Consider the following 17,413-nt stretch of genomic DNA (forward strand, 5'->3'; position numbering starts at 1 on the left):
ACTTAACAATTTTCGATCAGTAGATAAGTTTATGTCTCTTGAAAATCTCTTACCTAACTACAGACTTACCATTTAGGAAACCACCCATCAATGTACCGACTGCGACTTAAGTTGCTTAACCCATGTAAAACAAATATGAAAATATAACTAATCTCTATTATATGCAGATTTCTACGATAGTAATATTATGGTTTCCCTTCTTTAACAAACATATTTAATTATAATTATATTTAAATTTTCAGTTACAGGTAAATAAAATAAAATTATAAGATATAATAAAGATTAAATAAAGAGAAAAAAATGACTAAAATTTCACTGATTTATATTTGCAGCCAGATGAGGTAATTCTTTTTAATTTATTTATAAGTAGACCGTTTATTTATTACTAGCTGTGCTCCCCAGTTTTACACGCAGTGCTCCTCTCCTGTTGGTCTTAGCGAGATGATATATAGCCTATAGCCTTCCTCGATAAATAGGCTATCTAACACCGAAATAATTTTTCAAATCGGACCAGTAGTTCCCGAGATTAGTGCGATCAAACAAACAAACAAACTCTTTAGCTTTATAGATATAATATATAGAGTTAATTAATGTACAAATGAAATTAAAAAGTATGATGTTATTATTTTAGACAACTGTGAGTATTCACTTTACTACTTGCTAGCTGTACCTCGCGGTTTTACCCGCATTGCTCCGCTCCTGTTGGTCTTAGCGTGATGATATACCTATAGCACAGCCTATAGCCTAAAGCCTTACTCGATAAATGGGCTATCTAACATTGAAAGAAATCAAATCGGACCTAGTAGTTCCTGTGATTAGCGCGTTCAAACAAACAAATAAACACTTCAGCATTATAATATTAAGTATAGATTAATGATTAAATGATCGTATAAAAAGAAAATGATAATATTGCTGTTTTCATTGTATGAAAAAACCTTTTAATTATTGCAGCCTGAGGTATGAACTTTTATTATTTGAACACATATGATTTAAAAAAAAAAATTCATGTTGTTCAAAATTAAAGTTGATTTATTTCTATAATAAAAAAAAAATTATTTTTTGCAGAATGTGGTAAGTTTAATATAAACATGATTAAAAACATTTTTAATCCATAAACAAATAATAATTTTAGGGTGCTTTTCTACCAGTAATGTGTGAGGATGTGTAGTAAGCAATATGTTTGTAAATAACCAATCATATCGCTTTATTTTGAACTAGAGGTCCGCCCCGGCTTCGCCCGTGGTACATATTATTTCGCAATAAAAGGTAGCCTATGTCCTTTCTCGGGTATCAAAATATCTCCATACCAAATTTCATGCAAATTGGTTCAGTAGTTTAGGCGTGATTGAGTAACAGACAGACAGACAGAGTTACTTTCGCATTTATAATATTAGTATGGATTTGCATTTAGTTTGAAGTTTGAAGCGTTTAGCGGTTGAAGCGACACCACACCCCGGACACTCCTTACAAAATTATCGTTTTGACAGTCACACTGTAGAGACTGCAAATGTGTGTGTTAACGCTTTATGGTTGGCACTGCTTAAACAGCACAATATCTAACTATGTATTTTCTACGAAAAACGATCATCAAAAATCCAAAATAATAAAATTACTTTAAGTCAATTTGATTAATGTTGTCAATCTTCGTTGCGTATCGTCCTTGCAGAAAAATGCGGACCATTTATAGCCTGATCGTGCGGGGTGAGGTAAGTGTTTAATTTTGGCGGGAGGCAGAGAGTGTCCGTTCTGTAACGTTTAGCTTCTATTATCTATGTATTCTGTGGCGATACTATTGGTTATTTATAAACACATTCCTCGCTACACATCCTCGCACATTATTGGTGAAAGCCTACTCTTATGTAAGCTAAAATGCACGCCTTTAAAATACAGTAGCACCTCTATAAGTCGAATATCAAGGGAGACGCCAAAAAATTCGAGTTATAGAGTTTTCAACTTATGGAGAATTTCGACTAAGGGTGCACTCACACACATCAGTCACCGTCAAGTCACCGATGACTGATCGGTGACGTTTTGTGTACGTATCCACAAACACCAGTCACCGTCATGTTGTCGGTTGTCCGTCAGTCACGTCGCCGGTTTGACTGAATCATTGAACACATACATCAGGTTAATCAGTGATTAGACGTGTGTCACGCTAGAGAACATGTAGCAATTATTGACGGTAGCACGACGCTGACTGAACTGAGACGTGACGGCACCGGGTGAGTGGGGATAAAAGTATGATACATGTATGGAAAGATTATTTGACGTGCCTGACCGGTGACGTCACTGATAGATTTCGTGCCGGCGACTGTCGTGTGGGAACAGAGTCATACTAGAACTATTGATACATATTTTTTTTTAATCCTGTCTGGTGACGTGCCGTGACGGTGACTGATGTGTGTGAGTGCACCCTTAGGCGGATTTTGATTCGACATATAGAGTTTGAGGTTTATTCTTATAAATTTTGACTTAGAGAGGTAAAATAAATTAAAATTCAACTTGCAGAGGTCACAAACATGTTTTTATTTATTATAAATCAACATTATTTCAAATCATTTTAAAATAAAAAATATGGCTTTAAAAGTTCTCTAGCATTTTATAATCTATAAAGAGCAGAAAATTCTTCTTTTTCAAAGATACTGGTTTGCTTTATAAAATTTCGTAAGGTATTCAATGCGGTTCTTGCCTCTTTAATGGAAACCCATGGAGCGCATGTACTATTCACATCTTCTATGTCATCTTAATCATTAGTATAGGTTTTCTGAGCTACTGAATCGATAATTTCGTCATCAGATACTTAACGCAAACACGTGTTTCGTGAGTCTGTAAATTCTAATAAATTAATATAATTATCGTATACTCCTAAAATGTTTTCTAAGAAACAATAGTGTACTTGCACTGTCGGCAAATTCTTAAAGTCGGTAACTTATTTTTGTTCGAACAATAGAGGTAATAAATTCCAAATCATCAAGTTATAAAGGTTGTAAAATAAAACGTTGCTATGTTCGAGATACAGAGGTCAAATTTGATTTTTCGAGGTATAGAGTGAAAATATGTACCAAAATGGCTTGGAGGGACTTGGTGATTATTTCGACTAACAGAGGGACAAAATTTCAAGTAATAGAGGTTTTCGGGTTTGAAGGGAAGGGAACAAGACATTTTTTCGAGATTTGGAGGTTTTTGACTTATCGAGGTTCGACTTAACGAGGTGCTACTGTATATTTAGTAAAACCGTGCGAACCTGACTCGCGACACAGGGTTCCGTACAAATAAGTATTTTTTTTGTTTTACCTTTCGGTACCCCTAAAACAGCGTGCCTAGTAATTGTATATTGAATATAGAATAGTAGTAAATTGCAATCGGGATCAGGTATTAGTTTAAGTTGACTGTAGAGTTGATTATTTATTAATATAATGATTTATTAAATTACAGTTTACAGTAAGTATATAACTATAATATTATTTATTATCTAGTGGTGCAGTGGTTAGGTGTGAGTTCGATTCCCAGTGATGTAAAAAATAAAATGATTTGTGATACCTTTTAAAAAATATTCACTTATTATAAAAATACATGTGGTTATTTTCAAATTGACTGTGAAATGTTTGAATAAACAAAAATATTTAAAGTATTTTTTGTTTGTTAAAAAACGAAATTATCTTTCAGGATCGTTACGTAAGTTTTTGGAATAAATTAATTAAAACAGAACCATTTTTAACCTGTTTTAAATATGGGATAGCAATGGCCAAATAGCAAAACTATTTGAAAACATTTAAGTACTTACATGCATAAATGTTTTCAGTGTAATTTTTTTCAGGCATAACATGACTTTATTTATACATATATTATTACTACACTAATAAATTCATTTTGCTCTACATATAATTAGATTCTTAGTAACCTACTAGCTGTGCTTATCGGGTTAACCCACAGTGCTCCGCTCCTGTTGGTCTTAGCTAGATGATATTATATAGCCTATAGCTTTCTTCGATGAATGGGCTAACACCGAAGGAATTTTTCAAATCGGACCAGTAGTTCCCGAGATTAGCGCGTTCAAACAAACAAACAAACTCTACAGATTTATAATATTATTATTAGTATATAGATACCTTGAACCTTATTTCTATAAAAACTACTTAGTTTTAGGTACTTACCTACCTACAAGAAAATTATTAAAATTTAATTTTTTTCATGGCGCCTGTTAAACTTTCCACCTGTAAGTGTCTACAATAGTATGATATTTAAATAATATTTGTTTTTATTTATTTATGTTTTATTCTACATTATGTTACAGGAACACAGGGAGTAAGTAAAACATTTATATTGTCAATTTGAAAATCTTTTATTATTCAAATAAACAGATTTTGATGAGATTTAGTACAAGAATTAGTTTTATTTATACAATTCTCATTATGTTTCAGAAACCAGTAAGTTATAGAACCTGTATTCTTTCATTAATTATAAATAACTAGCTGTGCCCTGCGGATTTACCCGCAGTGCTAAACGCCTGTTGGTCTTAGCGTGATCTCTTATATATAAAATTCTCGTGTCACAATGTTAGTCTGCATACTCCTCCGAAACGGGTGGACCGATTCTCATGAAATTTTCTGTGCATATCGGGTAAGTCTGAGAATCGGCCAACATCTATTTTTCATATGTACCACGGGCGAAGCCGGGGCGGGCCGCTAGTGATATTATAATAATATTATAGTCTATAGCCTTCCTCGATAAATGGGCTATCTAACACCGAAATAATTTTTCAAATCGGACCAGTAGTTCCTCTGATTAGCGCGTTCAAACAAACTCTTCAGCTTTATAATATTAGTATAGATATATTATAATAAGAATAAGAATGCTTATAGTAATATATATTATCTCTTTTCAGGTAAAGGTTTGTGTGATATTTTAATTTCAACATAAAAATGTATCTAATAATTAAAATTATTTTAAATGAATTAATAAAGAAATTGGTTCATTTGTTTTTCTACAATAGGGCCAGGTATGTACAAATTTTATTTAAATTTTTTTTTTTTTTTAATTTTTTTTTTTTTTTATGGTAGAAGAAGGCAAACGAGCCGACGCCTTGCCTGATGGTAAGCTAAGTGCGCCGCCCATAGACTACCGTAACTGGGTTACGGGTGTTGCCTACTGGTAGAGGGAGAGGGACAGGAAATTTACGAACATAGAGCTAGAGCTAGAGCAAGTGCATTCTTTCGTGATCTTTTAGTGTAAAAAAACTCGTATTCAGTGTTGTTCAGTATTAGAACATTGCATAGAATCTTTTTATTCACTAAGAACAACGAAAGCTCTACGCCTACAAGAAGAATTTGACATAGTGGGATTAGAATGAGCTCTTTGATGTAAATGCACAGTAATAGTCTTACTAAATTATTTTAACTCAATTTATTGTTATTTATTAACTAATTACTCAAAGAGAGAGAGATTAATTAGGTACTCAGTATAAAAAAGCGCAAAACTCGAGAAAAGTTGAACCGATTTCGTTAATTCTTTTTTTATAATATTCCTTGAAGTACAAGGATGGTTCTTATGTAGAGAAAACGTAAACATGTACCACGGTCGAAGCCGGGCCGGACCGCTAGTTAAAAATAAATCAAGTTTGCCTCATTTAAATGTTATTTAAGAATAATTTATTAAATTATTTGGAATATTAATTGTTATTATAATATGTATAAATTTATCTTTCCAGGATATTGTAAGTAATACATATATTAAATTCGAATTCAATTTTCGTGTTTTATATAATAAAGTGAATAAATAAATAAAATTTACTTTCAGTTGAATGTGAGCTTTTTATTTACCGTAATATGTTTTATTTTTCCAATATATCACTATACTACACCGGATTTGTCCGGCATAAACTCAAACTCAAACGTTACTCAAACTCAAAGCTGATTCGGAAAGCATTTCCTACGGAGAAGAACGGAAAAGAAATTCGTATCTGTTCTTTTAAAATCATTATCGACTTTTAAAATTTTAAAATCATTAATTTGACATAAAGAGTCCATATAAAGAGCAACTATGGAGTTTCTTGCCGGTTCTTCTCCATGGATACTGCTTTCCGAATCAGTGGTAAATGTTAAGAATATGTAATGACGATTCAAAAGTGCTTCTCGAAGAAGTCTAATTGAATAAATAAATGTTTTAGTTTGAGTTTACAGCCTGTTAGTACTCAGTAAAGCTTTTTAATCGTTTAACAATTTAAAGAACTGATAGAGTACCTAGTTTTTGGTAATAGCTTAACAATTAATAAATAAAATCTCAGCATTATTATTTCATCACAATTATCAGATAATTCTGTCTTCTAGTCCCTAATTATAAGATTAAAATATAAATTATTTGCTTTTATAGATAACAGTAAGTTGGTTATTTTTAGTACCTATTTAAATATTTATTTTTCGTAGTTTTAATAATGTAGTATTTTACATTATAGTATTATTTAATAGTACAATATTTTGATTTATATTTATTAATGCTTCTCAAATAATTCAACAGATGGCGGTATGTACTAGGTCTTTTAATCCATTATTAAATTATTAAATAATTTTATTCTGATACATTTATTTAATAATCAATATATTATTATTTTAAAACAATGTTAACCGATCTCAAAAGTAATGAACAAAAGATTTTTTTGTTGAAATTAATATCAATTTCAAACTATTAAAATTTACGTTTTTTTACATTAACAGAATGGCGGTGTAAGTGGACAAACATTTTTTAAAATTAATATTTCAAAATCTGCATCCAATAACAGAAAAATACTTTCTTTTACAGTTACTGGTATGGTCATAAATAGTTTAAAATTAAACATAATATTTCATTAAATATTTTTTTATGATTGGATGAATTAATGAATCTATTTATTTTAGCAAGTCTACGTGAGTAGGATTTAAATAAATAATTAATTAAAATTTATATTTAATTTTGTCATATGAAATGAAAATACATTCTAATTATTTTTATATATTATATTTCTCTGTTTTAGACTGAGGTAAAAACTTATTGTATTTGTTTTTCACTGTGGTTTTTTCATATCAAAAATATATACTTTAACTTCAAAAATGTTTTTTTTTTTAATATTAAGTATATTAAAATATATAGACTGTGCATTAAATATATTTATTTTTTGATCCAGAAATGGGTATGTATTTTATTATAATTTTATTTTTTAAATTAAAAGAAGTAATGCACATACTTTGTGTTTGTTTTGTACCTACGATTTTCCACTAGTTTGGAATGTCTTTGTGAAAATAAAACCTAATTATTAATTTAAAAATTACAGATTACAGTAAGTAGTTACCTACTTAAAAAATTGTTCGCACATAATTATAAATTACCTAATAATAAACAAAACCCATTCAAAATTCCAGTATTTTGTAAGTAAATAAATAAAAAATTTTAATTAATAAAATATAAAATAATAAAAAAGCATTTTTACTATTTTTCAAACAATTTTAATTGAATTTTAGACACGTGTAAGTAAAACTAAATATTTTTAAAATTTATGATTAATTTATATTAAAAAAAAAATACAAATAATTTGTTTTCTCTACATTTATAGCCAAGATCTGTAAGTATTTTTTTTTTTAACTACCTAACTACTTATGTTTTATATTTTTTATTGTGAATTGTGAATGTATATTTTATTAAAAGTTAAAACAATTAATGACCTTTTATTTCAATAAATTTCAGAAAGTAAGTACTTACTACTAAATAAATCTTATATATAAAAATGAATCGCAAAATGTGTTGGTAAGCGCATAACTCGAGAACGGCTGAACCGATTTCGATAATTCTTTTTTTATTATATTCCTTGAAGTACGAGGATGGTTTTTATGTAGAGAAAACGTAAATATGTACCACGGGCGAAGCCGGGGCGGACCGCTAGTAAATATATAAAAGAAAACATAGATTATATCAAAATATAATATATCTTAGTGGGTTCTTTAGCTATTAAGTTATGTTTAGTATTATTATATGCAGTAACATATTTTTTTAATTAACTTGCATTTAACTATTACGAAGTTTTTTTTATTAATATTATTAAATACATTTTTATTACAGCCCGGAGTAAGTTATTATTTTATAATTTCTACAGTTTCATGACTCGAAAAATCATAAGTATTTACAATGACCTACTTCTAAAGAGCTTTCACAAAAGACGTAGTACAGTAATAAAATAAAAAATAAAATAAAATAACATTTATTTGCCAAAAACATGGTACAGAGAGGTGTAAAGAGGTAATTGTTCAACATGTTTCGCTTTGTATAAAGCATGCAAATATATGCGTAAAACAGATAGGTACTAAATCTAATACACTACACATGCATATTATACAATCGATTTAACAATTATCATTTAAGGTCAAATAATTCTTTTTGGCTTTAAAAACAATTAATGATCAGCCATTTCTTTAACTTATTTTTAAACACATTCAATGTTTGGTTTCTTATGCATTTAGGAACATGGTTAAATATTTTTATAAGCATGATAGGTCCACTTTTAGAGAAAAGCGCAATTTTACAACGAGGCATAATTAGTTTGTCAGGATCTCGAGAGGGAACAATACTCACGTCAGCCGCTTTTGTGAAATATTGAGTGTTTTTTAACAAAGATACAATAGTTTAAAGTAATAATTTGAAACTTCATATTATTGATTCAATATATTTATTATATTATATTTATATGTATTTTTTCCTAAATGTATTTTTTCAGTGTATGTGTCTGACCAGAGGCCCTCTACCAAGATTCAAACTTATAGGCAATATTCATTTTCCGAAAATTAAGGTGATTTGTGTATTGGTTTTTCATTTTGGGAAATACAATCTACTGCGTAACGGATTTGGATGTTCTTTGATGTGTAACATCTATCTATTAAAAAAACGCATCAAAATCCGTTACGTAGTTTTAAAGATTTAAGCGTAGATAGGGAGAGAAAAAGCGACTTTGTTTTATACTATGTAGTGAAAAGTCTGTATGTAGTTATAGTTTTTTCAATAACAATTTGTTAAGTTTTAGACAACGCGGACGAAGCCGCGCGCCTAAAGCTAGTAGTAGTCGTGCTCTCGATTACGATACGAATACTTTGATGATACTTTTCATGCTCACGCTTCAGATTTCCATATGTAGGTATACATATAATCCTACTAGATTTCCGCCCGCGGCTTCGCCCGCGTTTTCAAAGGAAAAACCGTTAGTTCCCGTTCCCGTGGGATTTCTGGGATAAAACCTATCCTATGTGTTAATCCAAGTTACCCTCTATATGTGTGCTAAATTTCATTGTAATCGGTTCAGTAGTTTTTACGTGAACGAGTAACAAACATCCATACAGACTTTCGCCTTTATAATAGTATTAAGATTCTACTAATATTATAAATGCGAAAGTTTGTGAGGATGTGTTTGTTACTCTTTCACGCAAATAGTATCTACTGAACCGATTACAAGGGGTAACTTGGATTAACAACATAGGATAGGTTTTATCCCGGAAATCCCACGAGAACGGGAACTATGCGGGTCTTCCTTTGAAAATGCGGGCGAAGCCACGGGCGGAAATCTAGTTAATTATATTATATTCCAGGTGACCCCACCCCGCTATGTGACGCCGCCCACGGAAGAAACGTCTACACTCTGCCCGCCCTGCATCTGCCCTGAAAACGATCCTCTTATGCACTTAGACAGGAAATAAATTATTAAATTTATTTTGTGTTTTATTTCTTTTAACCTTTGATTCTTTTATCTCAGACAATAACCTGTGTAGAGTTCGTTTCACGCAAATACTACTGAACCTATTACAATGAAATGTAGCTCAAATATAGACGGTAACTTGGATTAACTAATGATAGGTTTTATCCCGGGCACTATGCGAGCGAAGCCGTGGAAAGCTAGTAAGTATTATCTAATATTGAGAGTAAATTTCAAGTTAAAAATAATTTCAGTTTGATTGGTTATTTCCTTGATTCATTACTATCTAATTATACCTATACTAAAACCTTCCTCAAGAATCACTCTATCTATATTAAAATCCGTTGCTTAGTTTTAAAGATTTAAGCATACATACACATAGGGACATATAGGGACAGAGAAAGCGATTTTGTTTTATACTATGTAGTGAAAACATAAAAACAAACACAACAAATTAAAATACTTTATTACACCTACACCAAATCACAACGATGTTTTCGACTCCTTCTGTTTCCTAAATCTCTTCTTATATTCCGAATCATCACTAGACGAATACACCGTAGCCTTCGACATGTGAAGTAACTCAACATCTAAAGCATCTTTTTTACCTCCTGGATCAGACGAATGCCCTCTTGGCTTCTTTTGTATCAAAGACAGGACATGTTTCACAAAATTCTTCGACGTTTTGCTCGATACAGACGAACTAGACGGTTTCAATTCACTAGAATCTGTAAATGTATATTTGGACACATTCTCTCCTGCTAAATAGATCATGCCTCGCTCGGATAGGAAGTCGTCTATGGAATCGTTAGAGAAATAGGCCTGAGCGCCTTTCGCTGTTGACAAAGATATTGTACCTTTTCTGGGTTGTTCGGTAATGTATCGTGTAGTTTTGGGCTGGTTGGATATAAAGCCTGTGATGTTAGAGTCACCTACATTGTAACTATGGCATTTAAGTTCACGTTCAGATGACCAGTTCGCTTCAACATTTTTATCGGACGTTTTCTTCTTATTTACTTCTGAATTAGTAGAATTTTTAGCTTCCTTCTCTTCGAACATCACTTTAACTTCAGTTTTATCATCATTGGCTATAACTTTTTGTTTATCGTTAGTTTCTTTTTCTTCCTGAATGACATCAGATCTAGTATGCTTACCCCAATCTCGTCTATTCAAACATTTTGATAGTATATCATCAGACATACTTGGTCTTACATTTTTGGTTATCTCTTTCTGACAGGCCTTGTAGCACTTGATTTTCTGATCAACCTTTGATGATTCGCTGAAGAATTGATAGTCTGTGGTCTCTGTGTCTATGTTACTAGTATTTATAAGTGGTGTCGTGACTGACACGTCTTGGTGGTAGTTAAAAAATTTTCTTACCAATTTCTTGTCTTTGAAACAGCCACAGGTTTTTGTCAAGCAGTACATCATGACGCAAATCAGGCAACACTGTATAGATATAACTAGACTTAGGATAAACAACGGTGCTTTGTGACCCACAAAGCAGTCTTTCATTAGTACTTTAATGTAATACTCATCTGGTATTTCCTCTTTTGTTAGGGTCTTGGTTTTATTATTAGCTTTCCTTTTAAGTTCGTCTGGATTCACATAAGATTCTACATCCGAATTGTTATGCAGATTTTGTAAAATAAGAACGTCTTTGGCAAGCCTTGGTTTTGCATCTATTTCTTTAATGAAATCTATATCTTCCTGTGTTATAGATTCTTCTATACATTCGTTAGAATTAGGATTATAAATAACATCGGGAGTTTCTTTTGTTGAGATACATTGAGGCTGTGCTATGCATCGTTTATATTTAGGATGATAGTAAGACCTTTTTCCATTATAAAAACTATCACAGTCAACTGGTGCGCAATTGTTTAAAGGGTCTTCATCTATCTCTTTACAGACTTTAAGATTTGGATTATTAGGGTCTGTGTGTTTGACTGTTGTATCAAAATTTATATTAACTATTTCTCTCTTGTTTGTTTGTTTACGAGATGATTTAGAATCAACGTAGATCGAGCAATATCCTCGTCTTTGATACGGGTTTATAATCGGAGCTATTAGAGAGAATGTTCTTTTTGTACCTGAAATAATAATTTTGTTGAGTTGGCGAAGATTATAAAGCAACTAACAGTCTATAAAAAAATATTTTATAATATTCAGAGAAATGAAATGTCTATAATTTTTTTTTGAAATTTCCTCCTTGAAGTGGGAATTTTGTATGAAACTTGGTTCATTATAAAAGCTAAATAAAAGAAATACTATTACACTAGTACCAGACCTGAATGATAAAATGAAAATTTTGCATAATGATAGTACAAATGCTGCTTTTTATTTCCTCTTATAATAACTTTAAAAATATAATGCAATGCCAGTGTGTGTTCACTATGAGAAGCAACGAATGATGTTTTTTTACTAGAAGCTGCGCTACGCGGTTTTATCTACGAACGGGGAAATTCATCTTCTAATTTTCTGTAAAAGCGTGACATATCTATAGACAGACAGACTTTCGTATTCCTATCATAAGCATCGATTTATAACCATACTTCTGCCATTATAAGAACACTAGCTGTGCCCTGCGGTTTTACCCGTATTGCTCATCTCCTGTTGGTCTTAGCGTGATGATATATAGCCTATAGCCTTCCTCGATAAATGGGCTATCCAACACCGAAATAATTTTTCAAATCGGACCAGTTGCTCCTAAGATTAGTGCCTTCAAACAAACAAACTCTTCAGCTTTAAAATATAAGTATAGATTACCTTTAGGAATGAACCCATTGCAACTGCCAACAATATCCAGCACTCCACCATCATCATCTACCAAACATTGGTCTCCATTCAATTCTACATTATTATCTTCCTTTGCATTTAAAACCACAAAAAACTCCAAACCAATACCACAAGGAGATATATTCATACCTTTATCTAAAACTATAATATCGGAATCAGGTTTAATTATATGTAAATTATCAAAAATAAATATGATCAGAATATATTTGTATATGGTCATGTCATGTACATTTTTTTGACATTTGTTGATTTTTTTATTTGTAAGCTGTGATCGGAAAGAGTGCTTTGTGGAGTGGCTCTTTTTTATAATCATATTTGAGTATGTTTTAAAAACCTGTGCTTAAAACAAATAAATTCATATGATAAAATATGAAGTACATAAATAAAATACATCATCCCGCTGTCCCTATGTATGCTTAGATATTTTATACTACATACAATTTTGATGTATTTTCAATAGATAGAGTCGTACAAGAGGAAGCTTTAAGTAGGTATATAATTTTGTAAAGTTAATAGGTACAGCGGACAAAGCCGCGGACCGAAAGCTAGTATTGAAATTGACCCGGTCGTAAGAAAATTATTATTTTTTTTTCGTATTTTGACACTTCAAAAGCGCTTCGTGAAATCTAGTTGATAAAATAAATGTTTGAGTAAATAGCGTGTGAAACAGCATAAAAATAATTGTATATATTTGATGAGTTATAGGTAACTAGGTTTCCGCCCACGGCTTCGCCTGCGCAGTCAAAGATAAACCCGCATAGCTCCCGTTCCCATGGAATTTCCGGGAATCCCACGGGAACGGGATTGCGTCATTTTCCCGGGATAAAAAGTAGCCTATGTCCTTTCTCGGGTATCAAAATATCTCCATACCAAATTTCATGACAATTGGTTCAGTAGTTTAGGCGTGATTGAGTAACAGACAGACAGACAGAGTTACTTTCGCATTTATAATAGTAGTATGGACTATAGTAGATTTAGGCGTGAAAATAAAACACAAAATTATTATAAATCATCTTTATTACAATTAAATGGCAATTAATATACTTAATTTAAACATAATAATAACACCTTAAACATTACTGAGCAAAAGTATCACAATAAAGATTTATTATAAATTGGGGCTCTACTGATTTTCAATCCGGCCCTGGACTTTCTTCTTACGCTGCATTTACGTCAAACAAACATAGAGCAAGAGCATTTTTTCATGATCTTTTAGTGTAAACGGAACGTATTCAGAGTTGTTCAGTATAAGAACATTGCATAGAATTTTTAAACGCACTAGAACAACGAAATTATTCTCTACGCCTGTTTACACTAAAATAATTTGACATAGTGGGGTTAGAATGACCTTTCGCTCGTTTGATGTAAATGCATTACATGAATAAATAGAATATTTAATTTGAAACTGCTTTTCCGAACCAGTTGTAAATGGTTAACTTGGGTAATGACGATTCAAAAGTGCTTCTAGGAGTCTAATTGAATTAATAAATGTTTGAGTTTGAAATTGTTACCATCGGTTCAAAAAATATTGCAATTGAAAGTTAAATAATAAACGAAAAGATAACAGCTTTCTTTCATTTTCTAAACAATTAAAGTACTAATTTAAACAACATATTGAAAAAAAATAAGCTACATTTCAACTTTTTGTCTTTTTTACATTAGAAATTTCATCCAAATCGTTCCTGTGGTTCAGCCGTGAAATCGAACACACAGACAGATCTATAATATTATTATGGTTATATTTATAGATATTGGAGATGAACTATCACCCTTAGATACATAATAACACCACCATAGAGCATAGAATCAGCTATATCTAAAAATGTGTGTACATTTGTACAAGTTGTTCTTAGCATGTGACGTCATACTTATTAGCATAATATAAAAAGTCGTATAAGTTGCCTACTATACTTGTAAAATAATTATTTGAATTTTCATGATTTTTTTATTTGCTGGTTTTGTCTCCTCTCAAAAAAACGCGTAAAAATTTACTCTACCAGATCCTAGATATGTATTATAATGATAAAGTATGTATTTCAAAGTCCAAATAACTCATAAAAAACTAATGTTAATCTACATATTAAGTCTTTTACACAACCTTCATAGACCGAGCCTACACCGGCCTTAATTTAAGTATTTAGTATAAATATAATCACAAATTACTTCCTGGTTATTAAATATTGCATATTATCACCTATTCCTATTAAATTAGAGTTGATTTTTAAATATCCAATAATTTATATTGCCATCTCCGAATTTTAAAAACTAAAGAGACCGGATGTTATCGAGATACTAATTTAAACGTGTTTTTTAATTAATTAAAACATTGTATCCGTATAATTACTACAGGCAGATGTGTAACTGAGAATATATATTAATTGAATATATACTTGTTTTTAATGCCTGCTAAACACATGATTAATAATCTGTCCTATACAGTAAAATAAATATCTTTAAACATACATTCGTACCTTCAATTTCCGTTTACCATAAATTGTCATTAGCAGCAATTCAAGTTACAAATAACCGTAATAAATATTACTGTGTTTAACTTACAGATACATTTACAATTCCTATCCATACATCGTAATTACAAAAATATCGGGGCCCCCAAAACGGGGCCTCTAAAATCCTATAACAAGCTTCGTGATCCACCACATTACTCGTATAAAAACGAAACCTAGCACAGCAATAAGAAGGTAATTAGCCATTTTCAGCATATTCTGTTTCCTCAAACCCTGCGGTACGGTGTCCAAGGGATCCTTCAAGAGGTACAATCGAATGCCTCGCACGTGATTGTGGAAGTACAAATCCCAGTCTAATTCCGCCATGTTAAAGTTGAAATTGTGTCTGTCAGCTTTGCACATCTCCCCGTAGAGATCCTGCACGTTCTGGTTGCTGAACTTCCACTGTCGGGTCGAGAAGTAGCTGATCACTGCTGAGAACTTCTCGATCTTTCTGTACGCTTTTTTTAACCTGTGCAGGGAAAATAACATTAGCAATATTGTATTAATGTATATTATAATGGAAACAGTATTTTTAAATTCGGTAGAGCATTTTTGAATCGTAACAAAACTATCTTTATTATATTATTTACTAGTACTTTTTTCTGTTTCGTTTTATACTTTATATGACACAAGGATACTCACATAGGTTTCTTGCCAATAACAACAGCGATCGCATCTATAATGTACGCGGGCACCCAGTGCAGGAAGAAGGAGTATATCGCGTAGGCCAGGTCCGTCTGCGTCAGCACCAGTAAGTAACACCACAGGGCTTGCGTCGGCGGCACCTTGAGGCCCTGGATCTCGTTCAGTTTCATGTATTGTTCTGTGGAATGGTTTGGCTGTCATTTTGAGACCAATATTGTGAGTTTATTTATGTGTTGGGTGAAAGTGTATTGCTAGACAACGTTTATTGTGTGAATACGCGTATTTTTTAACCATTTTAGTACGAATTCTTAAAACTAACTCGACGTATAACGTGAAGTTTAAATACCCCTTGCTCATTTATTTTTATTTTTACCTCAAATTTCTTAAGTTTTTTCTTTCATAAGATCTTTCCCCTGATAATAACGAACTCATCGAACATAAAAATTATCGAAATCGGTCCAGCTGTTCACGCGTAATGCCGTGACGGAGGAAAATGGGGATTCATATTTTTTATATTTATACGACTAGCTTTTCCAAAAGCCTGTTTACCCACTCTAATATAAAAAAAACCACTCACGCCACGTGAGCGGGTTGCGCGGCGACGACACGTAGTTATACACAATCGGCGGCGCGTCATCGGGCGCGTGCTCGCTGTTGTCCCCCGCCCGCCCGCGCGCCGCGCGCCACGCCGCCGCCACACACGCGCGCACCACCATGTCGCCGGGCACCAGGTCCGCGGCGGCGCGCAGCTCGCAGTTGATCACGCGGAGCAGCCCCACCGCCGCGCCCACCACCACCTACACGATTTTTAATATCAAATCACTACATAGTATAAAACAAAGTCGCTTTCTCTGTCCCTATGTCCCTTTGTATGCTTAAATCTTTAAAACTACGCAACGGATTTTGATGCGGTTTTTTTAATAGATAGAGTGATTCAAGAGGAAGGTTTTAGTATATAATTTATTATGTTTTAGACAAAGCGGGCGATGCCGCGGGCAGTAAGCTAGTTCATTTATAATTGACACCAAAATAAACATGCAATAAAGATGAAAAAGTGCGGGTGTGCCGAGCATACGTCTCAGAAGTGAAACTTCTTGGAAAATTCAAAGATACCAAAATCGTCGCCATACTCATAACGTGATTGTATTACAATAACACGACCTCGAAAATGTACTTTCAACGTGCCTAAAGAAGTTTTACTTCAAAAAACATTGTTCTGCCAACATTCAAAAAGAAAAACACAAAACTTATACTTCTTAATTCTATTTTTGTTTATACATGGCACATAACGTCGCATCATGCAAATTATTAAACATATAAATTAAATTCTAAAAAGAGCACAGTAGGCGGCCTTATCACTAATCAGTAACATCTACGACGCAACCAAGTGAAATTGTGATAACAAAAACCAAAAAATTCTTTTCTGGTCTTTTTTTTTACTTGACAAAGTTTAATCGTGTGTATGATGCCTTAAAACAGAAGTAAATCTAATATATGAAAAGATAGAACAATTTGACGATTAAAAGCTCACCCCAGTTGGTCCATAAACATTGTCAATCCATCCCGCCACAGGCTCTTCGGCTGTTGCTATAACTGTTAACGAAACACAATCATAATATAAAACTTTTTGTTATTTTTCTTTTGTTTTAACGTAAACAGGATATAATTATAAGACTGTACAAGGAAACGAAAACAGGGCCCCTAAAGCGGTGTAGCAAAAGTGTTCTGTAAATTTTTAAATTCTAATTGGAATTTCGAATAC

The 17,413-nt window shown here is 32.3% G+C and overlaps 2 protein-coding genes across 2 annotated transcripts in view; both read right to left on the minus strand.

Moving 5' to 3' along the window:
- Positions 1–10,186: 10,186 nt before the first annotated feature.
- LOC149895638 (uncharacterized) lies at positions 10,187–12,719 on the minus strand. Its single transcript, XM_090118555.1, has 2 exons — positions 12,470–12,719; positions 10,187–11,793 (listed from the first exon to the last, which is right to left on the minus strand). The coding sequence occupies exons 1-2, from the start codon at positions 12,717–12,719 to the stop codon at positions 10,187–10,189; spliced, it is 1,857 nt and encodes a 618-aa protein (XP_089974681.1).
- A 2,098-nt stretch (positions 12,720–14,817) lies between these two features.
- Positions 14,818–17,413, minus strand: part of LOC149895639 (fatty acyl-CoA reductase wat-like) — a 45,706-nt gene continuing 43,110 nt past the window's right edge. The window contains exons 8-11 of the mRNA XM_090118481.1: positions 17,183–17,244; positions 16,229–16,448; positions 15,649–15,829; positions 14,818–15,475 (exon numbers count right to left, since the gene is read on the minus strand). Of these exons, the coding sequence (XP_089974607.1) occupies positions 15,124–15,475; positions 15,649–15,829; positions 16,229–16,448; positions 17,183–17,244 (815 nt within the window). The 3' untranslated portion in view covers positions 14,818–15,123. The remainder of the gene's footprint in view (positions 15,476–15,648; positions 15,830–16,228; positions 16,449–17,182; positions 17,245–17,413) is intronic.

Source organism: Colias eurytheme, chromosome 30 (genome assembly GCF_061535395.1).
Source record: "Colias eurytheme isolate Ceu_HAF_F1 chromosome 30, ilColEury1 Martin Lab GWU primary, whole genome shotgun sequence".
NCBI classification, from domain to species: Eukaryota; Metazoa; Arthropoda; class Insecta; order Lepidoptera; family Pieridae; genus Colias; species Colias eurytheme.

Coding starts and splice junctions, on each gene's coding strand:
- LOC149895638 (XM_090118555.1), bottom strand. CDS start 12,719: ATGACCATATACAAATATATTCTGATCATATTTATTTTTGATAATTTA. Junction 11,794..12,469: donor CAATGGGTTCATTCCTAAAG/GTAATCTATACT, acceptor TTATTATTTCAG/GTACAAAAAGAACATTCTCT.